Source organism: Hirundo rustica, chromosome 17 (assembly GCF_015227805.2).
Source record: "Hirundo rustica isolate bHirRus1 chromosome 17, bHirRus1.pri.v3, whole genome shotgun sequence".
Taxonomy (NCBI): domain Eukaryota; kingdom Metazoa; phylum Chordata; class Aves; order Passeriformes; family Hirundinidae; genus Hirundo; species Hirundo rustica.
The window spans coordinates 3,013,064-3,037,511 of record NC_053466.1 but is presented as its reverse complement, the minus strand read 5'-3'; the positions used below and the strand labels follow the sequence as shown (position 1 = coordinate 3,037,511).

Sequence of the window (24,448 nt, the reverse complement as noted above, 5' to 3'; positions counted from 1 at the left end):
AGCTGAAGACTGCAAATTGATTAAGACCATTACTTTGTGTCACATCTAACTCATTTCCAGCTGGCTCGAGTAAAAGGAAAAGCCACCAGAAACCCCACGGTCTGATGACACAAAGCGCAATTCCCCACCCTGTCCAGCTCTGGGGACACGTGCAAAGCTTCCTAACTCAGTCCCAGCTCACTTACCTCGTCCATTTTTTCTGACGTTGGAGTCTGGTCACCAGGCACCATTTCTTTAGCCTCCAGGGTCTCAATTTTGGAGGTCCTGCTCAGCTGATCAATGGGAGTCATGCTGGCCTCTGATGTCCCCCGGGAATTCTGACTCAGAGCAGCTGTCCCAGGGATGGGCTCGTCGTCATCAGAGTCAGGTAAGGGTGTGGGGCTGATGTCCTCCAAGCCTGTGCTGGAAGGGCGCGAGGAAGGCGTCTGACCCCTGAAACCAGGCTGAGAGTTCGAACCGTACGTTGGGATGGGGGAGAGCTGGGAAGAAGAGGAGGAAATAGGGCTACCTTCCATTCGGATCTCATTATCTGAGTCATGCTCGTTAAGAAAGGGTAATTTTGTTCTCTGCTCTTTTAAGAGCATCTCAATCCTTGAGTCTAAACTGTTACGCTGCATCTCAGCCTCCATGGTGGGGGTGCCAGGGGTCTCGCTCCTCTCTGGAGTCTGAGAGAAGGACGCTGTGCTCGGTTCAGGAACAGAGTTCGAGTCGGGCAAGGGCGGAGGCTCCTCTGGTTTCTCCTTCACTGGGACAAAATCGATGCTCGGGGCAGCACTGCTTTCCACAACCATCTCTGTGGGAGGTGGTGCAGGTCTCCGGTACTCTGTCTCCCTGGAAGTCTGGGGAAACGGCTGCTCCTCGGATTGGGGAAAAACAGCTGGTGCTTGGTAGGGGGAGAAGGCAGATTTATAGCTCGAAGAACTAGAGTGGCTCAGGGGAGGAGTGTGAGAGAACTGAACTGGCTCCTGCTGATGGGATTTGAACGTACTAAACTGATGCTCCGTGCCTCGGAACACCCCCGCCGAGTTGTGCATGTAGTGGTGTCCCGGGCGACGGTTGTACGCATCCGTAAATTTCGTCTCGTGCCTCCTGGGTTTGTACCCACTGTCCTGCCCAAAATGGTACACAGGCGTTGTCTGGCGGCTGGAGTAGGTGGAATCCTGGGAGAACGGTGTCCCCAGGCGCGGGGTGTGGGGCGTTCCTTGGGACTGGGGGGTGAATTGGCTGTAGGAGTTTGGGGTGTCTTGCCGACAGCTGGAATAGGCTGTGTCGTGGGAAAAGGGCGTGCTGCTGTTCGGGGTAACGGAGGAGCCCACGGAAGAAAGGGAACTGTCCTTCAGGCGCTTCAGGGAGTCCGTCAACTGGAACAACAGAAGAGAGAAAAGCACCTAAACACACACTTTCATAAAGATATTTGTCTAATCTGTTTGGTTTTCAGAGGAGTTGAGTACCCAAGAGCTCGTGCTGATTTCCAGGGGAAAAAAATAAATAGGTTACAGCATCCCTGAAAACACAGACCATTATCCATTACTGACTTTGATTTAAGTCAGGCAAAGAGTAACTTGTCTGCAAGGAGAGGAAGAAGAAAGCAGATACAAGTTTCCCTTATAAGCTACCCCCAAGAGCATCAGGTGAACAGGAGACTTGCACACCACTTCTAGCTGGAGGAGTTCCAGTTTCTAGCAACTATGCAATGCTTGTCTAAACTGCAAACAGGGAAGAAAATAAGAAAACTCTGAGATGTGAAATTGTCAATTTATTTTTTTTTGTGATCAAAACATACAAATAAGTGAACTGCCAGCCTGCAGGCTAACCTATGCAGCAGAGCTGGCCCACCATCCTCCCTACCAGTCATCTAGGAGAAGGCTACACACGTACAAAAAGTCCAAAAAGTTCTCAACTGCCAGAAAAACACCATTTCAAAGCTTTTCACAAAGACAAATGCTCAGAGCGCTACTGATTATGGTGTTTGAAACCGAAACCCTACAAACCTACAGAGCAGGCAAGTGATTGCTCTGCAACTCACTTCCCAGGCATGTTCAGGGGGTTTCTAGGAGCAGCCCTGCTCCGGCTCAGACTCTGCTGAGTCATGAACAGTGCCACACTTATCATCAGCTCCAGAATCAATTTTCCATCATGCAAAGCAGGAGCTCAGTGAGAATCCTCCTGGTAGCAAGAGAGGATGGACTGAGCCCCGGCTGCCCAAAAGCACACCAGGACAGTCAACTGGTGAGACCTCTTAAGCACAGGTAGCAGAGACGCGTAAAATGACCTGCTTGGAACACGCCAGCACCATCAAACTCAAGCTGAACTCTCACCTGCCTGCTATGTTCACACATCTCACCCACTCAGTAGTGTGGACTTGCCCTGTTTGACCCCCTGGACACCATGACCAGAGAGACATCAGGAAAGTTTCTTCCTCAACTGTCCTAAAACCCACAGAAAGGAACAGGAAGCACGTGGCTGGTTCCTATAACATCCATGCTGCTGCACCTTTAGTGTAGATGTGCTGTGGAGTGTTTTTCAGTGGGGTTTGTGTATGGCCTGGAGGCAGGGATTGCAGAATTGTCAGATCTTTGCTGCTCTGCATGAGAGGAGGAGCAAATGTCAGGAGTGATTTACTAAACTACAACAGCAAACAAGTTTGTTGGCAGATTCTAGTGCCAAAACCATGATGCAAACAGTTAAAAGTTACTCACAAAGCAATAATTCTGGTGGTAATTGGGAGAAAAAAAAATCAATTCAGGACAATAATATAACACATGAACACAATATATAGAGAAAGAATCTTAAGGATAATTACAGCAGGGACTGTTTTGGGTGATACCATCAATTAAGCGTTTTGCTGTTAACCCTGATAAAAAAGAGTAAGAACGAATCTGCGCATTTTTATTTGAGATGTGGAAGCAGCAGAAATGAGCAGTAAGGGTCTACTCATAGCAGGACTCCCAGCAAAATCATTACTTGCCTCCCTCCTGCCTTTAAAAGTACCTTGCTGGGAGATAAGGAAGAACCAAGCTCTTTATGCTTCTGTTAAAAGGATACCAGGGTTTTGCCTTGGTGCTGTTGGGTGCTTTGGTGGCAGGAGACATTTCTTTTTTTTCAGATCAACGGGATTTTCTTGTTTAATGTACAGCTATTACCTGTCCCGAGAACACTTGATCACAGAATTAATGAAATGATGGCATTTTAAGAAGTTGTATGAGTACACAGAAGTAGAGAGAAGGAAAAAAAAAAAATCTTTGCTAAAGCTCTTCTAAATTTGATGTCTTAAAATCAGTTCTTAAGCCACATTGAGGAGCCAAAGTACATTTAGATGAGCCAGAAAAGCTGATGACTTCACACAAGCAGGCTTCCCTTCCCCCTGGCCCTCTCATCCCAGCGGGGTTCACGGGGAAGCAGGTAATCGTGCAAAGCCACGTAGAGAATTGTGCCCTAAATATCAAGGGACCCCTGGAAGCCCGCAGGAATTCTGTCCACTGCTTTTATTAAAAGCTGATTCCAGCAACTAATTAAGAGTCTGTAAAATTGATGCCACTATTGAAGCTCAGACACCTTCCACCTCTTAGCCTTCAAGCAAGGCTGAAGTCCGTGCGCGCTGAGGATTACACACCGCAGACGCCAGGCCAAATGTACCACTGTAAATCATTCCCCTGACTTCAAGGGAATAATCTCATCTCAGGGACAGATCTGATCCAGTCCTAACTGCAGGAATTTCTAATGTTAATAGGGCACGTTCTGTCGGTTCTGTAGGCATTTTTCACTCAGAAAGACAAAAAGCGCTTCCCGTGCAAAGCAAGCACACATCAGCCACGTGCTCCACATTCAGAGGTGCATTTGCTATGGCAATTATGAGCAAGTTCTATTTAAATGTGAATTAGTAACAGCCACTGGAACTACAGCAAGAAGCAAAAAAAGCTAAATTGAAAATGTTAAAATGCTAATGTTAACGTTTGGGATTTTCTAGGAAGTTTTTTTCTTTCAAAAAAGCCAAGCACACCTACCTGGAGAGCTTCGTTCCCAGTTGGGGACACGTCCTGTTCGGTGCCTACAGGGAGGGTCTGAGGAGTGTAAAGACCATTAACCAGCAGCTCATAGAATCTCATGCGGGTTTCACCTGCAGAGAGCACAAGGCAAGGGCTGATTAAACAGAAATATCACAATCCATGTAAAAATACACATTCTTGACACTCACATGACCCTGCCACCACTCCCAGCCCACATGCAAGAGAGGAGCAGTTATCATCCCAGAGCTCGCAGGGATCATTTTTAAATAATCTGCTGGGCAAGTGAAGTCAGACACTCCCTTCTCCAGCCAAGACAAGGAGGTTTCTAAATCCTTTTTCCTCTTCTCAGCCTCCTTGGCAGCTCTGCTCTTTACCATGCTTTCTGGAGCGCAGCCCTTTCCCTCCTCTCCAAAATGCCAAGCAAATAGCTTGCAGATTTGAGAAGTGAAACTCTCACCCAAGGGAGAAGCCTCTGCCAGCACGCAGAGCCACTTCAGGAAGCTCTCCCTATGCACCTTGCTCATCGGAACTGCCTGTTACTAATGCAAACACAATGCATGGGAATGCTGAGGACAAAACCGTTAATGCTGTCTTTCCAAAAAGACACCAATTAATCCTTTTTTTTTTCCCCTTTAGTTTAAGGAGAACTCAGTGGCATCCTTCAAAGAATAAAGCCAGAGAAGCAAACTGTCCCATATAGTGTTACTGAGCCTCTGCCTCTTCATTCCTAAAGTCTACAAAGACCCAGTTTCTTAATATTGAATTTTTCATTACTACAAAAACTTAATCCTACTTATTTTGCAGCTTAAGAAAGCTGTCATCAGCTTCAAAGGCAACAGAATCAGACTCTGAAACTGTCTGAATTTTGCTCTGAAAGATAAAGAATACATAGAAGAATGGACAGACCCAGCACCTGAGCCCAGAAAATTAATTCAGGCAGTATCTCCCAAAACCAAGACTATTTTTATGAGAAAGTTCTCCAGGACCTAACCACGAACTCCCTGTGAATCACCCTGTTCAATTCAAAAACAAAGCACCCCTTAGCACAATTCTGACCTGAAAAAGACTTATTTATCTTGAACAAATGCTACAGATAAAGTTATTTGGGTATCAAGTCTCACTTCACAAAGTCCTGAGCCTCATCCTCAGCTATGTAAACTGTTTAAGTTCAACCAAAGTAATGACAAAACTGATCTCTTCACTGCGAGAGACTGAAGATAAGCTTGAAATATTAACACACACCACCCACACATGACACTACAATGCCACGGATATGGAAGTGCTAGGCTTATTTTCACTTGTTCTTTAAAAAATATAAAGTAATTGTTACATAGTTCTTCCTGGATCCCAAACATAATGCAGGAAAAGTTACAGTTTCAATGAAGTTTATGAATGTGAAATGATTCCTAGCTATTGCTCTAAGACAGGTAAGTACTAGTTGTGTCCAGTCTGTAGATGGATAAACTGAGCCAGAGAAGTTTCTTTAAACAATCCTGTCTCAGATGAGGAGACTGGATTTATTAGTTTCAGATTCCCAGGCCTATGCCCACACCAGACAGATAAAAATGGCACTTTCACTCCTAAAATTTATTTTGCTACACTGTGAAAACAAAGTTTTAAACCAACTTTCATAATCTTGCAAAGTGGAATACTAGAAAGAAAAGGTGAAAATGATACATATATATTTTAAGTATGTCCTAACCTGCTAATGCTATTTTAGGAATACCATTTTTACTTGATTCTGACAGATTATAGCACACTGACAGCCCTACTCTTTTAGAATGAAAGAGAAGCAACTGTGTGGAAAAAAAATACATTAGAAGCATAAAGCTGGCAAGCAAAACAGCAATGCAATTTGAAACTGACTTCAGCATTTTCTCCCAGGAAACAGAAGCATAAACCCCCCCCTCATTTCCCTGATGTGCTACAAACTTTCTGGAACAGCTGCCTGGTCAAGACTTGCAGCATAGTTTATAAACGGAGGAGAACAAGGAGGAAGGCAGCATAATCACCTTGTTTAAAATGATTGTCATAAAGACATCCATCACTTATAAAACAGCTTTAGCTTATATTATTAAATCTGCAAACAGTTAATTTGTCCTTAAATGTGATTTTTACCTAAGAATTTCAAAGCAAGAGAAGGAGCCCGTCTGTAAAAATTATTGACACTAGGATTTCAAAGTATACACATGTAAGGTCAAGCCTAGCTCCCAACAGAAAATATTATACTGCTACTGTGATTTTTCTCCTAACAGTGGTCAGTAATGTCAATAAACATCCTGCTCCACTCTATCACATGTGGCACACCAACTGCTGCGTTGGTTGTGCACTAAACTGTTGAAACCTTTAAATACAGAACAAAAATATCAGCATTTTTAAGAAAATGGTGTTAGCAATGTCACTTTCCCAAGAAAGAGTGCAGCAAGCCAATTTTAAACTAGAAATGCCACCTTTGGAATGTAGAAATACAATCAGCAACCGATCCACACCTCCTCAGTCTTAGACATTTTCTAAAATTCAGGCAGATTTCAGCAAAGCCCTTCCACCAGCAGAGAGAACAGACCAAAAGCAATGCCTGCACACTTACTTTATTGCCCCAACTTTATTGGGGTTCTGAGGGCTCGGGAGCGGGGCTGGGAGCTGGCTCCTCCAGCACAGGGAGCTGCTGTCGCTTTAAGAGCCAGTCTCACACTTACACACTCGCACACACTGACAAGTGCTGCGTGTGCACTCTGCTGTGCCAGCCCCCAGCCCGCTCTAAGTATCAATGAAATGCCAGGCACGCAGGGGACAGCACCCAGCCCCGCTGCTGCCACCGGAATCCGCAGATTCGGGTCCCAGGAACCACCAGGACTTGCCCAAAAATCCCAAGTTTGCAAAACGCGGGTGTCACCGGGTCCAGCAGCCCTGGCAGGTGGCTGAGAGAGACCAGCCTGGGGCAGGGAGATGGGGGACATGAGAGGGCAGCGAGCAGGGACAGGGACGGGCAGGGGAGAGGCAGGGGACAGGCAGGATGGCAGCATTTTGCAAATTACAGGGCTGTCTCTTAGCAACAGACAACACACTTGGCTCCACGTGACTCGCCCAGGCCCCAGACACCAGACCCGCTGCCGGCTCCCTTCGTATTTTTAATCACCAAGTCCCTGCCCTCTGCAACAGCCTCTGCGGTGGGAGTGGGACGAGCGGGGGCTCAGCAAACCCCAAACGCGTGAGCCCCAAATGTGCCCCCTCACCTTTTGTATCCAGCTCCACGTGGATGATGTTGCCCATGACGGAGGTGTTGTGAAGGTGCTGCACAGCCTCCCGGGCACCCTTGACAGTGGCAAAGATGACTTTGGCAATGCCCAGGTGCTTTTTGTTCTTAGGGTTGTAGAGAATCTCCACCTCTTCCACTTCGCCGTATTTCTTGCACATGTCGGCCAAAAAGTTTTCGCGGATGTTGTCGTTCAGCTTGGCAAAAGTGACCTGCTTGGGAGGCACTGGCCCCACGTAAAATTCATCAATCTGGAAACGGGCACAAGGTGGGGAACAATAAAAATAATCGGCATTGTAAATGAGTAGGGGGAGGGCCTAAGGACGGCACGGGAGGGAGGGGGTTAACGTATCCTGCAAACTTTGGGGGGAAAAAAAAAAAAACTCCAAGGCTCTGGGTGAACCTCAGAGCTGAGCAGAGGCTCTGCCGCCGCAGCCATTCATTGGAACCGGCTCCTTTCTGGGCTACAAAGATGCATTTTGAGCAGTGCTGACAGCAGAGACCTCTGCCACTGCCCCCCACCCCAGAAACCCCAGCTCCAAAACCTTCAAGGGATCTCGTTAGAGATACATTGATTTCTTGTTATCCTCATAAAAGAGGATTACTGTTAAACAGTTTGCTAAATAACAATGTTAATAGGAATGTGGCTGTCATTTAAACGGCCCATTAAACTATTTGGAACTCAGGCTTCACTCCCAGATAAACAAGTTTTCAGAGCTAAAGCCGAAAGTCAGGGCAGTACCTTGAATTTGGGGACAGACAGCTCCAACTCCTTCGTTTTGGTCCATATTCTCCCTATTCTGGGATCCCTGACACAATCCACAGGAGCGATCCCCGAGTTCTGGGAGAAGGAGGAGGAGGAAGAGGAAGAGAGAAAACATAGAAACAGCAATAACAAGACTTGAAATTTAAGACAAAAATAAAAGAAAAAAAATAAACCCCAAGGAAGCACGGGCTGTCTCAAGGGAAGGGGAAAGCGCGCACACACACACACACACACACACACACACGTGTCAAATTGCAATACTGCTGGGAAATGCACACAGATTGGAAACATAGAAAAAAGCCGCAGGTTTGGGCTCCTGACAGTTGAATACACAGTGTCAGGTGGCTGTAACTTTGGTGGCTGTGCGTGTCCCCCCCACCAGACCCCTCTCCCACACACAAGCGCCACGGCAAAGATTACCACGACCCGGAGGGACCCCCAGCCCCCAAAACGCCGGTAAAACGGAGGCTGGTGGGGGGAGACACGACACAATGGGGGAAACCCGGGAGCCCCCCACTCACAGGCATGCTGAAATGTTGCCCATCGTAACGGTAGAGTTTGTGCTGTCCTTTTTTCAGAGCCGGGTCAATAATCAACTTGTAACTTCTCCAATGGTGATTTCTTTTCTCGACAGAAGTGCTGGCTTGCGTGCTGTTCTCCATTCCGTTGATCCAACCTGAACGCGGGGCGGGGGGGGGGGGGAGGTGGGGGGGGAGAAGAGAGAAAGGAGAAAGGGTAAAAGAAAAAAAAACACGCGACAAACCTTAAAGTTTAAAAAAAATATTCAACAAAGACCTCTTCGTTTCGGTGTGTTGTCTTTTTTTTTTTTTTTTTTTTCCCTTTTTTTTTTTTTTTTTTTTTTTTTAACGAGCCGCCCGCTCTACACACCCAGGCAGGGAGGAAATCCACGGCAAAGCGAGCCCCAAAATGGGGGAATTGCTAACCAGGTCCCCCCCTCCACCCCAACCAGACAAGAGGCAGAAAGGGAGGAGGAGGAGAGGAGGGGGGAAGGAAAAAAAAAAAAAAAAAAAAAAAAAAAGAAGAAGAAAAAAAGACCAAATCTCACTTGAACTCTGCTTTTTGCCATGATCTTCAGGGTGCTTGGCTTTTTCCCCCGCCTTGGTCTCTCGGAAAGACATCGCGCTGGGCGGCCGATCGTCTCCGGGCGGCGAAAGGCGAGCTCCCGTCTCACATGGGGCCGGTTACCGGCGCGGGCTGCCCGCCAGGCTCCTGCCTCCCGTTTTCGCGAGCCACCACATATTGTGTGTGCTCGCTGCTGGCGGCGGCCGGGATCCCACAATACACCGCTGCGAGCGCCGCGAACGCCTAACCGCGCTCCGCCGCCTGCACATTCACGGCGGCCGCGCCGCGCAGCCCCCGGCCCGCGGCCGCCCGCCGCCGCCCCGCCGCCGCCGAGCGCCGCCGCATGGGCCGCCGCCGGGACGCGCGGGTTTTTTTTCCCTCCCCGCCGCGGGGTTAACGGCATGCGGGGGGGCGAGTGGAATCTGCCCGCTGCATTTACCTTAGCGCAAACTGTTTCTAAACAAGATGGACCTATAGGTGGGACAAGGGGGTTTTTGGGGTTTTTTTTTTTCGCCTTTTTTTTTTTTTTTCTCTCAATCTTTTTTTAGGGAAAGACTTCGGCGAGCCCGGGCGACCGCGGGGGCGGGCGGAGCGCGGACCCGCCGCGCTGCTGCGGCGGAGTGGGGGGGGGGGGGGGGGGGGGGGGGGGGGGGGGGAAGGCGGAGGGGGAAGGTGGCGACACACGCAGAGGAGGGGGTGATGGAGGATGGAGGAGCAGCTTTGCTTATTAAAGGTCCGGAGCCCTCGTCAGCCAATCAGCGGGGAGGTTCCATTTTGTTTTCGGTATTAAAGGCGGGCGGCGCGGTGCCCCCGGCGCTCGGCGGGCGCGGGGCCGGGCGGAGCGCGGCGGGCGCATGGCGCGGCCGTCCCGGGGCGCGGGGCCGCGGCGGCCCCGGGAGCGGCCGCGCCATTGGCTGGGGCGGCGGCAGCGCGGAGGGCGCAGCCAATGGGAGCGCGGCTTCCATGGGGCCTGAGTTATTAGACGGCGAGGTAAAAGCACCGCGCGGCAGAAGCCAAGGAGAGGCCGCGGGACCCGCAGCCATTTTTCTGCAGTGGAGCGAAATGGCCAACTGGGCTTTTCCTTTGTTCCATAAAGGGGGATCCGCCATGTGAATCCACACCACGCGGGGTGGTGGGAGCCTCTAGCACGGTGCCAGACGACTCATTGAAGAAGGAGGATTTAAATATATATATCTATCTCAAACCCTTAACCAAAAAAAAAAAAAAAGTAATGCGGATTTTTTTTTTTTCCTCCCTTATGGTTCGGGATCCATCTTTGTCTTGTGTAACTAGGTCATGGCACACCCTATGTCAGCAATTAACAATTTCGAATGCCAACCAAAAAAGTAAATACATTCTTTTTATAATTTTTTTTGTTATTTTGGGAGTTTTTAAGCTTTAAGCAGCTCTGGTGACTGAACAATAAATTCGAGAGACTCCTCTTCTGTATTAAACACTTGATTCCTGGCCATTTTTATTAACTCCTTTCGTGCTTAAAAGGTAATGTTTTAAATATAGGTATAGGAATAGTGAATTCTGGCAAAAAAATAAGGCAATTTTACTGTGATAAGCTTGTTCTCTTTCTTTCCTCTTACATTGTAAGTACCCAATCCATTCTGTCCTTGCTTAAGTGTAGTTTTCATGTTAATATTACTGAAGTGGTCCTTACTGCTAAGCCTTCATTTGCATGTCTTATGTTTTTGTCTGTTTAAACCAATTTATGCTTTTTGGAATATTTTACTTACAAAGCGAACTATCTGGCTAAGATATGCTTAAAAGTTGTTTAGAACCAGTAAATGTTAACTAGGTATTTTCACACTGACATGTGCAGCCTAAAACTATTGAGGAGAATATTTTTAGTGTCTGCGTGCTCTGTGGAAAAACACTGAACGTCCTTTTTATGTACAGAGTAAATCTGCTACAGGAAGGTAGATTTAAGCCTCGAGCAGGAGTCCTCGCCTGTGTACGGTCAGTCAACATAGCTGGACTTTTTCTATAGCTTTTTTCCCCCTTTTTTTTTCCTCTCTTTTTGATGCTAGACCACTGCCATACAAAGATCCGTAACTTATCTTAACGAGATCCACTTTGGCTCGCAAACTTACGAGAGAAGTGGTGATACAGATCATATATATATTTATAGCCATTATTTTAAAAAAGAGTAACAACTTCACCTTCAGAGCTGCATTCAACTATGGTGTGCGGGTAAGTAAACCCTTTTGCCCTTGCAGAGGAACAAAAAGCCCAGGCCTGTAGCTAATGGTATTGTCCTGGGTGGAAGGATCCCAATGGTCGTCTGAAAGCGGTGGCGATCTCCTTCTCCTCAGAAACACCTAACAGTGCCTCTGAAACGTCTCTTTTCAGGGAGGGATTTGATTTCTCTTTCTGCACAAAGCTCTTGGTCGTCCTCAGCCCTGGGTGGGTTTGGTTTTTTTTTTTTGTGCGGAGAGACGCTGTGAATCCATTGCAGGCATTACGTGGCTGTTAAATTGAAAGCACCAAAAAAAAAAAAAAAAATCTGCCTGTGAACAGTAAGATGTTAGTGAAGCTGTTGTTAAAAAAGGCGAGAAGGCGGTGGTGGTGGTAGGGATCCCTTACATGTTTTATCCGTCTAATTACAGAAGCTCGACAAAAAAACAGGCAACAAAATGGGGGGGTGTTTTTCACGACGGTGAGTCTTAATGGCGGATGCTAGAAAGCACTGTAAAATCCTTCATACCGAGAGGCAGTGACTTGGAGAAAGGGGGGAGAAAAAGGAGGTCTGGAAGTATATCCAAAATGAGGGAGTTTCCTTCCAAGTGAGGGACCCTTTGCAGCCTGAGTGTTACAGATGGAGAGCCGTGACGCAGTTGATATTCACAGAAGTTGTGCTTTGGTGCCGCCACCCAGCCCACGAAAATGGCCTCCCCGCCGAATTCTGGTGGGTTTATTATGTGAAAGGCTGCGGCAGCACCGTGTCCCGGGCGGCCGGCGGCGGGCACGGCGCTCCCGGTCGCGCTCCGTGTTGTGTGAGGGCAGCCGCCATCATGGCTTCTCCTTCCCTTCGGCGCCGCGTTCTCCTCAGCGCTGGGCGGTGGCGCGGCGGGCTCTCCCCCCCTGCCTCCCGGCGCTCCGCGTCCCGGGCACTGCAGGGAAATGGTGGGTTTGAGGTGGTTTGGGTTTTGGGGGGGGGTTTTTTTGGTTTTTTTTTCCCCTTTCCCGCCCCCCTTCCCCCAGCACTTTGTGAGGGGCTGTGGAAGGGCGAAGCCGGGCAGGGAGCTGCGGCTTTCTCTCCGCGCACAACATGGCGGGAGCGCCCTGCGGCAGCGGGGCTGGCAGCGCTCCAGCCGGGCCGGGCGGGGGGGCGACCGGCCGGGAGGACAAAGGCAGCTCGGATAATGCCGGCGCAGCCCCGGCTGCTATAAATAACATTGCCCTTCCCCCACCGCAGCCTCCCGCTCTCTTTATAAACACCAAGCCATGGAAGTCGCCTAATGCCGAGCGGGGGGGAGGGAAAGAGGAACAAGCAACAACCTCCCCCTTCTCCCCACACACACAAACACAAGGGGGGAAAAAATAAAATACACAAAAAAATTAAAGCACGGGCAGTGTGGGGGACGGGGGGAACCAGCAGCGCTGGCCGCGGGAGGGGCCGGGCGGCGCCGCCACCTCCCCGCCCGGAGCGGGTGCGCCGGGGGGAGCGCGGCCGCCGCTCCCCGTCACATGGCTCTTTGTTGTTTTCCTTCTCTGCCTCTCCTGGGCTGTTCCCCCCTCCGCCATCACCCAGCCGGGGCAGCGCTGCCCTGCCTCCTCCGGCCTGCAGCGCCGAGCTCCCCGGGCCCGCACCGGCAGGGCTGGCGCGGAGCCGGTGCCGCGCTGCAGTGGAGCCGCCATGGCCCGATGAGGTGTTTACATGTGGCGTCTTTTTTTTCTTCTTCTTCTTCTTTTTTTTTTCTTCTTTTTTTTTTTCTATTTTTTTTTTTTTCCTCCTTGTGGTTTGTTTTTTTGGTGGGATTTTTTTCTCCCTCGAGCAGATTCTGCTGCAGCTCGCTTTGGGTGGAGGCTGAGGGTTATCTCGGAACTTCATAAGCCTCGCTGTGCTCTGCGGGGAATTGCAGCTTGTGCTCACTGCAGACCCAGAGTAGGTGAGCCAGGAAAGCCTGGCTTGAGCAACCACTTCAGAGGGCAGGACAGGGAGGAAAAGCAAACACTGTAGAGAGGTGGCCTCCCTGGTAAGGCTAGAGCAGGACCGTCCTGCGGACTCTGAGGGAGGGTGAAGGTAAGTGGCTGCTTGGCAGAGGCTGTCTGCGGGAGCGGCATGTGCCGGGCAGGGTGCGCCCCTGCCCGCAGTTCCTGCGGCTCAGCACCAGCCGCTCCGTGGGTTTGTACAACCTGTGCTGCGGTATGTGCCGAGGCTCAGGGCTGTTTCCCGGCGAGGGAGCAGGGTGCTGCCGCGAAGGAGGCACCGCAGCCCGCGCCTTTCGCAACAACTGCGCTCATCGCTCCGTTCCTCGCTCCCCCCCTCGCTCCTCACCGGGTCAGGCTCTATGTCGAGAACAAGCGACAAACCGTCCGCACAAAACAGAACACGTTCCCATGGAGGGCGAGAAAACCAAACAAACCGAGAACAAAACCAAAGCGCTTCTGCAGTGCCAGGCTGGCGTTGTAGCGCTGCGAGCCCCGTCGGGGGCTGAGGCGCTCGGAGCCGGGGCCGCCCGAGCCGCCGCTCGGTCCCTGCCCGGCCGGGAGCACCGGGCCCGCGCTGGAGCCAGCGCTGAGCACCCGGCCCGGGTCACGGCGGCTCCCAGTGACCGTCTGCTGGCAAAATCGGAAGGAACGGTGACGTTCTTAGCAGAACACCATTAAAATGCTCCTCTGGTATCTCTCAATAGAGGTGAAAAGCATTTCAGCTTCCTGGAAATGGCCGAAAGAGGCGACGTGTAGATCAAAGTACGGCGCAGAGCTGGGCTCGTGTTTGCAAGGGTTTTTGAACTGTAGCGAAAAGGTTTCTGCGGCTTGCATCGTAATGAGTTAAGTCAGCACGTGAAGGGACTAAAAAAGGCATATTTAAAAAGCATCGGGCTATTAACTTTCCTGGGATTTAAGATTTATGTTTAAAATATGTTTTGCTGTTAGCAATACCAGCATTTAAACCGTAACGTTGATCTGTTCAACCCTGAAGCAAACCAGCTCTGCCTAACGCAGCTTTGAAGCGACACAGCCAGACCATAATACTGTGGGAGCTTAGACAGCTTTGTCTGTACTTGCATCTCTCTGCATGTTTTTCCAGGACTCTGATCTTTGTCTGCGATTAATCATTGTCCAGGACGGCTGTTCCCGGTGGTAGAATCCATGAAATGCTCCAGCTGGGAGAGGTCCTAATGCGTGTGCCTGGCGCTGCGTACGTGCAAACCAGGGCCAGAAATTGCTGGGGCAGCAGGCGCTGGACAGCGAGCCTGCCGTGCCGCCCCAGTGAGTTGTGTGGGTCCTCAGCACTTCTGGAAGTTGTTTTTGTAAGTCTGAGCCGAAAATTTCTTTCCGTTTTTTAGCGTTTCTAAATGACTATGATGTTTAGTGTAGTTTAAAAGTCACCAAGGCAGTTGAGACCAGTTGTGCTCTCAGAGTGGGTGGTTTCATGGCTGAACCTCGTATCTGAAAGGCAAAATGTTCTGGTACAGTGTGTTTAAATCCCAGAAAGGTCAAACCAGACTTTCATACTTGAGTTAGATTGACCCTGGTTTGCTGCGTGAGACTCTTTCTCTTTAGATAAAGAGATCTTTCAGGGAAAAGAAGGGTGGGGGGAGAAAGATTTTTTTTCTCTGAACAGCTTGTGGTGACTCTGTGCACATTCTTGAAGCAAAGGAGTTTGTTCTTGCCCACAGCGTCCCTGCCTGGCATTGCTGAGTGGAAAACTCTTATGCTAATTATATCACTGTCTGTTATCAATAAGAAGTGATTTAATTTCTTTGGCAAAGTGTTGCAACAAGAGCAAATTAGATTGAGAGGCAAAGTGAAATAAAAATATGCAGCTGTTCTGCCAAACAATGATCCTGTTTACAACATTTTGTTTTAGGCTGCCTTGTACACAGAATCCTTTATATTGAAGGTTTTCAAGTCACAATCCACTGCTTGTGCAAGGAAACTAGATTAATAGATTATAAAAGACAAAAGAGACCAAGGTTCATCTGGTTCAACTTCCTGCATTATGCAGGTCCCTGGATTTTTGTGAAGTTTTTGCTTTTTCTTATTTGAAAGAATTTAACTGCAGCATAGCTGCATCTTAGATAAAGATCAGATTTTCATTTTCAAATGGGCTGTGAAAGGGAGTAAAATAAGGGTAGTTTCCATCAAAAATCTACCTGACAGACTAGAAATCAAAGTACCTTTTTAAACTTGTCTAGTTTCTGCTTTCAGTTTCTGCTTGTGTCTGTCCCTCAGTCTCCTTGGCAGAGGAATGCTCCATGACCAGGTTTCCATCCCCTGGAAGCTGTATGCAAGCTGAGCGTTTAAACACTCCATTGCAGGCTGCAGAGCTCCCCCTCGGGTCCATCTTTACTAATCCCGTAATTGTTCCTGCTCCAGTTTGTCACCATTTTGATCTGGGCAGAAGGGGACAGAGCCATCGGCAGTGACCATGCCCGAGCCAACCCCTCCTGGCTCAGATGTGTCTGTGAGGCATCCAGGGATTACTCCAGCCCACGTTCAGCTGGCTTCCCAGCAGGGCTGCTAAAATACTCTCGGATCTGCTCCTTCTTTGGATGACAACCCGGTACTGTAGGATTGTGCTCTTTGTTTTGCATGTATAGCTTTATTCCGGTCTTCTTGAAAACTCTTAGCGTTGTTGCTTTCAGTGGCCTCTTAAAATTATTATTTTTATTTGATACTCCCTCCTGATACTGCCTAGTGTTACCTACAAACTTGGTTGGTTATGATTTTATGTTTTCTTCCAGATAAACAACCTATCTGCACTGTGGGTGTGTCCTGGTTCCGGGTGTGTGTACACACACCTCGGCAGTGTCAATATTGTGTCAGGAGGAGGTCTGGTTCCACGCCATCCCTTGCCACACCCCAGTTGCATGGGAAGAAAGCCCGGTTTAGGAGCTGGAAGGGAGCCAGAGGCACACTGCAACACTTGCCTGCCCTGGTGTCTATTATGTAGCCATTAAATAATGCAGAGAGCAAAACAGGTGGTTGCAGGACCCATAAAAGAAAGATGGGCGGTATGGGGCAGGGTGGTTACAAAGTACATTTTGAAACCTTCCTGCTAGATGGGTCTTTTTTTAGACGTGATACCTCACTACATACTCTGTATCCAGCTGTTCATTCAAGACCTAAATACATTAGGGACTCCTTCCCCCCTGCCAAATTTGATTGAGGTCGGAGGAAGGAGGGGGGAAAATTACATAGAGCCACACAGTCCCATTAGACAGTTTTATTTTTAGGAAACCAGGCTAAGAATATCAAAGGAATATTGAGTAGGAATATGGACAGGGTATTTGTCTGTTCAGATTTTCTTGCCATGAAATTTTTCATTCCTTCCTAAGAACAGCAGATGATCTGTCTAGGGAATTGTCAGCCAAAATAAGCAACCTGCTGACAGATTTCACCTGTGTCCCAGCATGCTCTGAGGATGCAGGGGATGTGAGCCTTGAACAATGACAGGGAATCACTAGGCTGCGTTGCTTGGCTGCCAGGGTGCAGAGATGCATGGTGACACCCAACAGTGGAACAAACATTTACCGTGTTTAAGATCCAGACAAATTTTGATGGATATGTAGACTATTTGCAGAGCTGGGGGATAGGGGGTGTGTTACTTTTTTAAACTGTGTGTGATCATATTATTTCTGCAAGTATAATGACAAAGCCACTTCTGTAAGGTAGGGAGTGAGTTCTTTCATTGATCTAATCTTTCTTGAGCTATAAAGGAATAAAGAAGTTGTTTCAACACCTGACTTGGAGAATGTTTTGTGTTGCTTCTTGCCTATTGAAATGCAGCTGCCACTGAAATGCTGTGATCCTATCAGGATGTAGAACTGGTTATTTTTTAGGATGCTTTCAAGCTTATAAAAATAATGGAATAAATCAAGACGGTTGGCAATTCTAATCAGCATTCTAAAGACATCGAATTACAAAACAATTCAGTGCTTCATGGCCCCTGAACAGTACAGTTTCACAAAAATGAAAGAGAAAGAATGAAAAGAATATACCATTTAAAGACGCTGGGCACTTACAAAGCTTTCATCAAAAGGAAATGAAGATACAAATAAGTAATCTCAAAGAATATTTATGCATTAAATTACTTGTGTCTCTGGACACTTCATTAAGCAGTCTGGATATGATGGTAGCTGGGGACCTGGGAGCCATTTTAACACATGCAGCACATACAAAAATCATTCTGATTATAAGTGATGGAGTATAAAACGTCTCAGCCAGAAACCGATGACAAAGATCGAATGGAACGAGTTCAGCTTACAAATCAGAGCAGTGTCTTCCCACTGGTGCGGGGTGACACGAGACCGGGACTTTGTTTTGCCCTTGACATTGCCACCACTGGCCTCAATCCTGCAGTTAAGGATTTGCATCTTGATTTATTGTTTGACAGGGCAGCGGGGAGTGCCCCAGCTGGTCCCCCGAGCCCTGGGTTGCAGCCAAATGGGCCCAAAGGCGCCGGGTGGGTGAAGGCTGTGCCGTCCAAGGCTCCCTGTGCTGCTGCACCTACAGCAGCTCCCAGTTGCTAAGCAGCTGCAGGGTCGTCTCTGCCTGTGCTGTACGAGGGGAGCAGCACGGGTTCCCCTTGATCACCGGAGAGGAGCCGGCAGCATGGAAACGGGAGCGGTGGCCATGGCAAAAGCATCCCATTCCTGGCTGGCTCACAGCAAAAACGCTGGAGTGAGGAGAAGGGACGCTCGGTGGAGCAGGGGGTGGCAGGAGGGGAGGGAAGAGCCAGCATATGTGCACAGCAGAGGTTACAAAGACAGCAGATCCTGGCAGAGCGGGGGGCACACACCGAGGAGAAAGGAATGGGAGAGAGGCCAAAGGCACAGTTCAGAATTGAAAAAAAAAAAACCAACCAACCAGGAGGAGAGTGTGGCATATGGAGAGGGGAAATAAAGCAGAACTTGCACAGCCTGCGAATAATTGAATTGAATAACAGGGAGAGGGAAGGAGCTTGATTCATTACTGCCCTTCACCTTGTGGAGACAGCTACACCCAGGAAGAGGAGGTGTGGAATACAACAGCATCCTTCATGTTTCACAGTGAACTGTAGGTTTTACATTTCAACCCCTGCCATTTGTGGTTTTCTTCTTCCACAGCCAATGCCTTTTGTTCAGACTTGACTCCTGCAGGCTCTGTTCTTATCTTTCTGAGTTATTTTTGAACTTGCTTTTTTTTGTGTGTGTGTGTGCGCGCGCGTGTGTGCGTGTGTGCACTTTTTTTAGGTAAGTTTTAAATTAGAACACCTTTTCCAGATATTTTTGTTGTTTAACCTTCAAGAGGGCAGGCCATTGCCAGTTTTCAACTGAAGTGAGTTTCTACTAAAGCCATGCAGCCATTGCTGCATATCTGCCCATCTCTCTCCTGGGAGCTGCTGATACAGACAGGGTTCTCTTTGCTTCCTGACACCTTCCCCTGACCATTGTCTTTCCCTTTCCCTGGGCAGTGCCTGCCAGCAGTCCGGAAGGACTCGCAGTCAGCAGCGTGCAGGAAGTGGTTCCTGTGGCAATAAATTATCACAAGCGCCTGACGTGTCGCATAAAGGGGAGTGAATAAAGTGTCACAAACATCTGCAGGGGGTTCTGACCAAAAGGGATCCTCAGTTCCACCGTCACTGCCCACATGAAAAAGCACTTCAGTGTGTCGGTGCCTAACGTGCAATTGCCTGTGGAATAGGAAATGCCAGTGGAGCTGGCAGGGAAGCAGGAAAGCTGGACATTCCTCTCCTCCAGGCACAGGACTGAGGGGCACGGCTTGTGCAGCAGGGTGGGGAGAGGAATTTAAGCTCTGCAGCTGTTGCTCCACTGTGACCAGCCCAGACTTGCTTGGAGGCCTTTCGACTGAGAACACTTTTCCCTGGGTCCAAAACTGAGTCCTAAAAGGAAATTGGAGGTGCCCACTCAGACTTACAGTGGAAATTATTTGCTGTGGGTGCTGTGTGTGTAGTTCAAGCCAAAAAGGTACTTGACGAATACACAGCCAGATGTGTTCTGTAGTCAGAAAATTTTTGTCTAAGATGTCAGCTTTGTGGGGATGCTGTTATTTGCTTTCTTCATCCATTTGCCTGGAGCCCTTATCTTTGAACAGGCACTGTCTGTACTATTTTTAGACTCCCAAGACCATTAAAGGTGTTGGGGCACTGACATTTTACAAGCAGATCCAGCTGCCATTCACACAGGGGCATTTTTAGCCTTATGAGAGATGTCAGTTTAATTAGAACGGTTTTGACCGGGAAATCTCCCAACCTTAAGAAATTGGAGGCACTGTGTTAATCCCAGTAAGCAATGAGGAACCTGACAGCGTGCTTGTTGTTACAAGGAGATTCAGGAAGGGTGAGATGTGTGTAGGAAGGGTGAAATGCCACAGGAAATGTGCCATCAAGGACAGAGGTGTGGAGCAGGGCAGGGCAGTGTGCCAGACCCACAAGCAGGCACTGTCAGCTTGCTGCTCTCTGTGCCTGCCTTCACCATCCCACACCACTGCTTGAACACCTTCCTGACCCGCTCTGGTGACTCTCAGCTAGGACATCCAGCCAGGCCACTATGCACTGTCAGCCCAACCGGCTCCCACAAACCAGGCACAGGCCAAGAATCACAGCTCTAAAGTAAACATCACTCAATTACAACCTGGTTTTATTTCCAGTGCCTCAAGTTATTAATTAACCTGCTCTGAGCATCGCTGTTCCTGTCAGGGTTTGCTCTGGCTAAGTTATGGCTGCTCTCAGGTCTGAGAAAAATTCATTCTGGGCCTGTGCTTTGCCTGGCCATGCTCTGACAAGCCACAAGCTCCTCTAGCTCCTGCCAAACTTCCATCTCTATGAATGAGCATCCTGCCAGCCAGACAGTGACAGAGCTAGCGCTTCCCCTCCTGCTTAGCTCTACCCATACATCCAACACTCCACAAAAAACAGGCAGAAATTGTGGTGTCCCCCATTTAAACAGAGAATTTTATCATCTTTTCAGTCTGCCATTGCTGTCTTCCTGTGGGAAGTTTGCCCAGATATCACAGGGGAGGATACAAACTTCTTGTTAACTGTCCTTTAATGTCAGTGCTATGCATTACTCAGCAAAAACATGGCCCTATTTTACCCACAGTCCATTCTGCTATACCTACTTCACCATCTTTTATTTTCTCCCTAGGAATATTCCCAGTTTCCCCACATCCTTGTCCAAAAGGTTTGAGAGCTTCCTGCCTAGGCCAGGTGCAAGAGTGCAGGAATGAGGTGTTGATCAAAGCCCGATCCTGATCAAACCATGACTCTGTAAAACACACACTTGTTCAGGCTGCACTGTAGCTCACATAGTGAAAAGCACATTTAGGAAGCCAAACCTGGGTTCACTTAAACTTGATGTTCTGTACAGCTGCACAAAAAAAAGTACAACTCCACATATTTCAGGTTTAGAGGAATATTCCAACAGAATTTTGGATTTGGCAATCCACAGTTGACTCACCCACTCCATATTAATAATCCCTTCCGTGTAAGCTGAAGCAGCTGAATGCAACTCCTGCCCTGGTGCTGTGGTCATCTTAATTAACACATGCTCCTCTTGGGTTCAGTCTTCCTTTGTTTCTGAACCAGGAAGTACATTAAAAGAAAATATCTCTATCCGCAAGGAATTACATCATTTGGGAATGAGAGAAGGAGAAAGTGATCTGAAGGAAGCAGATACTGCAGAGAGCACTCCAACTCTGAAAAAAATAACATCTTCATGCTTGCTGGGTTAAGTGAAGTGTTGAGTAATGAAAACACTGGAAGGCCTAAGCCAGAGGGATTTTAGAGGTCATGCTAAAGCGATTGGTTGGATACTGGCTAAGAACGCACTGTGTTGCAAGCAAAGCCATTTGTAGCCTTTTCCCCTAAATTTCCCCAAATTGCTTCCTGATGAGATGTGTTCTCTGCTTGCAGATCTGGATGCAAAAGAGCATCTGATGGTGACTAATTTAATGCAGATCCATAGCAGAGCCCTGATCTCTGTCAGCCACAGGCAAGGCTGTGCCTCCCTCCTGAACCTGCTGCTTCTGCCTGTTCCCATGGCAAAACCAAGCCCAGCTCCCAAGGCAAACACAACTGCAGATCTCACCTGAAACGAGGTGTTCTGAATCCCTCGCTCTCCACCAAGCCTCCAGAGGCAGGGGATGAGATCCAGCATTGCTGTGATAGCCCTGCCAGCCTGTGGTGACAAATTCCTGCCCATGGCCCAGGGAAGCCCTGCCAGCACATCTGGGACACACACATCCCCAGATCCTTGGGGCAGAGCTGTGGAGGTGTTGGCAGACACTCGCCTGTTCATTTCACGCTTTTCAGAGATCACTCATTGTGTTTGATGTTCCAGAAAAGCACAGGATGATCCTAAGGTGGTGTTACCCATTTTTACTACAGAATTTGGTGTGAAAGTTCACGCTTTAGTGAGCAACAGAAACTTGAAACTGCCTCTAAGCACCTACTGGATGAGATGTTACCACACTGATTTACTTCAGGTTTGTAAAATGGGGTGGTTTTCCCCCACAACTGCAAAGTCAAGAACTCAATTTCTAATGAAAGGTGAAATTCAAAACACAGCACGTTGTGTATCAGGTAGGCCATATTTGGCCCACACGGTTGGCACCCCGATTTAAAGAATACCAGAGAAAATAACCCAAAAGAGTTTGGGTTCCCTATAAATAGCTGCTCACCAGATAGTCATGAATAAAGTTTGTCCAAACTACATCAGAATGCCAGGATATTCTCTGCCTGATTTTGCTGAGTTGTGCGTTTTAATTTGTCTCACACCTCCCCTTGCAAACCCTTGTCCTGTTTTCTTTCCCAACCCTCTGAACTCCCCTGTAGCATTTAGACAGATTTTACATAGAGTTTATCCAAAGATTTCTGCACTGATTTAGTGCAGGGGCTACTTGAGCCAAGAGAAACAGGAACTATTTCTAAGGCTTGAAAAAGCAGAAAGGAAATTTTCTTATTGAAATATAATTTTTCCATATTACTTAATAGTCTAGAAAGTTAATGCCTTTCTGGCAGCACTTCCCACTGGGAAAAAAAAATATGATTCCTACTCAGCCAAACAACAATGTAATAATGTTTTAGGTTGGGTTAAACGTCTCAGAGACTGGCAGGTGTCACAGCCACCTTGCCTTCAGTAAAAAAGGCAATTGAGAGCTCTTATGGAACAAGGGATTTACATCAGTAGGAGCTACTACACAAAAACCCACCACATGGCAAGGTTTGAATAGATGGTGAATCATGTGGCCCAAGGGATTTTTTGGGGTGGGGGCATGTGTGTAAAATATCAGGCTGTGAGGACCAGATGGTTGAGCTCTGCATGTGCGAGAGGAACAGCGAGAAACACTGCAGAAATGGAGCCTGAGAAGCAGCTGAAAGTCAAGGACGCTGGGGAGCTTTGATTTTGGAAATTGTGTGGAGGGCTTAGTGAGGGTCAGAGCAGTGTTGGCACCGTGAGCAAAAGCACAATTGAAAAACGATTTTGTTCATTTGTTCTGTAAACAGGAGGCATCACCTTGAGTAGTACACACCTGCTTTGTCATAGGCTTCTCCTCCCACGCTGATTCTGTCAGCAGAACTTTGTGCTGTGTGCGGGGACAGTTCAGCTCTCCCACATCACAATTCCCCCTTCCTTCTGTGCCCTGTCCATACTAAATTCCATGGGGCAGAGACTCTCCCTCAGTAAGAGTCTGTGTGCACATGACAAGCAATTGTTGGCCTTGTGCAACATGTGAAATTTATCAGAGATTCACTTGACTTACTTGGTAAATCCTGTTCCGCAGGGTCTGTCTTTCCTATTGTGAATTTTTCAAGGCATTGCTCTTGCTCAGTACGTGCTGTAGTGGGAATTCATAGCTGAAAACACAAATAATTAGTGTCACTGGTAATGTTAAAAAATAAATATTTAAGGCTCTGTCTTGTTGTGCACTTTCTTAACTATGTTTATGAATATTTCCTTGGGCATAAATGTGGTTAACTGTTGTTATGTCAAAGTATTTTTAAACTGGGATATGTGTTATGAAAAAAAAAACTAAGTGTCTTTCAGAAACAGTTCTGAAGGCAGTAAGGAGGAACAGGTCCCCATTCTTGTCCAGTTTGTGTTACCAAATAAACTAACAATATGAGTATGCAGCAGATGGTGTGTGCAAACAATATTGAACCTAATCTGTGAGTCTTTTTTGGGGTGTTTTCATCACTAATCTGAATTACCCATCAATTACCATCCAGAGTGTTAAAACATCTTTTAAAAATCACAAAATCCCAGCAGTTTTCCTTAGCAGTGTGCTAACTTATCACTCCTTCCTAACTTTTTCCTTGGTGATCATGAAGCAAAAAGTTGGCACCAAGATTGGAGCACGGATATTTTCCATACCCCACTAATGCCCTGGTTTTGTTGTGCTCACTGAGAATCTCCACACACACATTGACCCTTGAGCTGCGGATGTGTAAGCTTTTGATGAAAGAACTTGTGCCAAAATCAATATACAGGCCAAAACTGAACCAGAGAAGGACGCTTGCAATTAGTAATGATTAGATTTGAATTTCACCTCTCTTAAGAGGGTTGAATCTTCTTCCATTTAAATCAGTGACACAATTCCATTTTAGAATTAGCTTTTTTTGGAGTCAGCAAAATAGGCTCAGCTTTTGCCCAAACCCAAATGATATGCCTGAAGCACTGCATAGCTGTTAATTAAAATTAAGTACCTGAGACACTGAAATGTTGTATTGTTGACTCATTACAAGCTGACCCATTACAAGTAGAACATCCATTACTTAAAAACAGGAGTTCTGGAGTGTTTACAGTTGTATTTGTAATCTGCTCGTTTTATGTTGTTTCATCCCAAATCTAAAGGTGTACAAATCTAAAAGTTTCCTTAAGTATAAAATGTACAAGGACACAAAGCTGTGAGAAATGTAAAGACTGTTTTGTGAGAGCTGGAAAAAAAACCCCCGAAAACAAAAAGAGAAAGCAAAACCCCACAAATTAATAATGAACCACAAAATGCTTTTATCCCCCCAAAAATCCCCTTTATGGAAATAATTGACTTGAAAAAAACCCCGTGAATTCTTCAGTTACAGGAAGACTGTTAACTCTCCCTGCTGACTGTATTGTGTATAGTGTGATACTGGGTTTGAGCCATGTCCAAATAAAT

At 47.6% G+C, this 24,448-nt stretch overlaps 1 protein-coding gene across 1 annotated transcript in view; it reads right to left on the bottom strand.

Annotated features, from left to right (window-relative positions):
• SETD1B (SET domain containing 1B, histone lysine methyltransferase) overlaps nucleotides 1–9,318 on the bottom strand; it is a 43,552-nt gene extending 34,234 nt beyond the window's left edge. Inside the window, exons 1-6 of the mRNA XM_040081052.2 lie at nucleotides 9,093–9,318; nucleotides 8,548–8,702; nucleotides 8,003–8,101; nucleotides 7,241–7,511; nucleotides 4,005–4,117; nucleotides 186–1,361 (exon numbers count right to left, since the gene is read on the bottom strand). Of these exons, the coding sequence (XP_039936986.1) occupies nucleotides 186–1,361; nucleotides 4,005–4,117; nucleotides 7,241–7,511; nucleotides 8,003–8,101; nucleotides 8,548–8,702; nucleotides 9,093–9,165 (1,887 nt within the window). The 5' untranslated portion in view covers nucleotides 9,166–9,318. The remainder of the gene's footprint in view (nucleotides 1–185; nucleotides 1,362–4,004; nucleotides 4,118–7,240; nucleotides 7,512–8,002; nucleotides 8,102–8,547; nucleotides 8,703–9,092) is intronic.
• Between the last annotated feature and the right edge of the window lie 15,130 nt (nucleotides 9,319–24,448).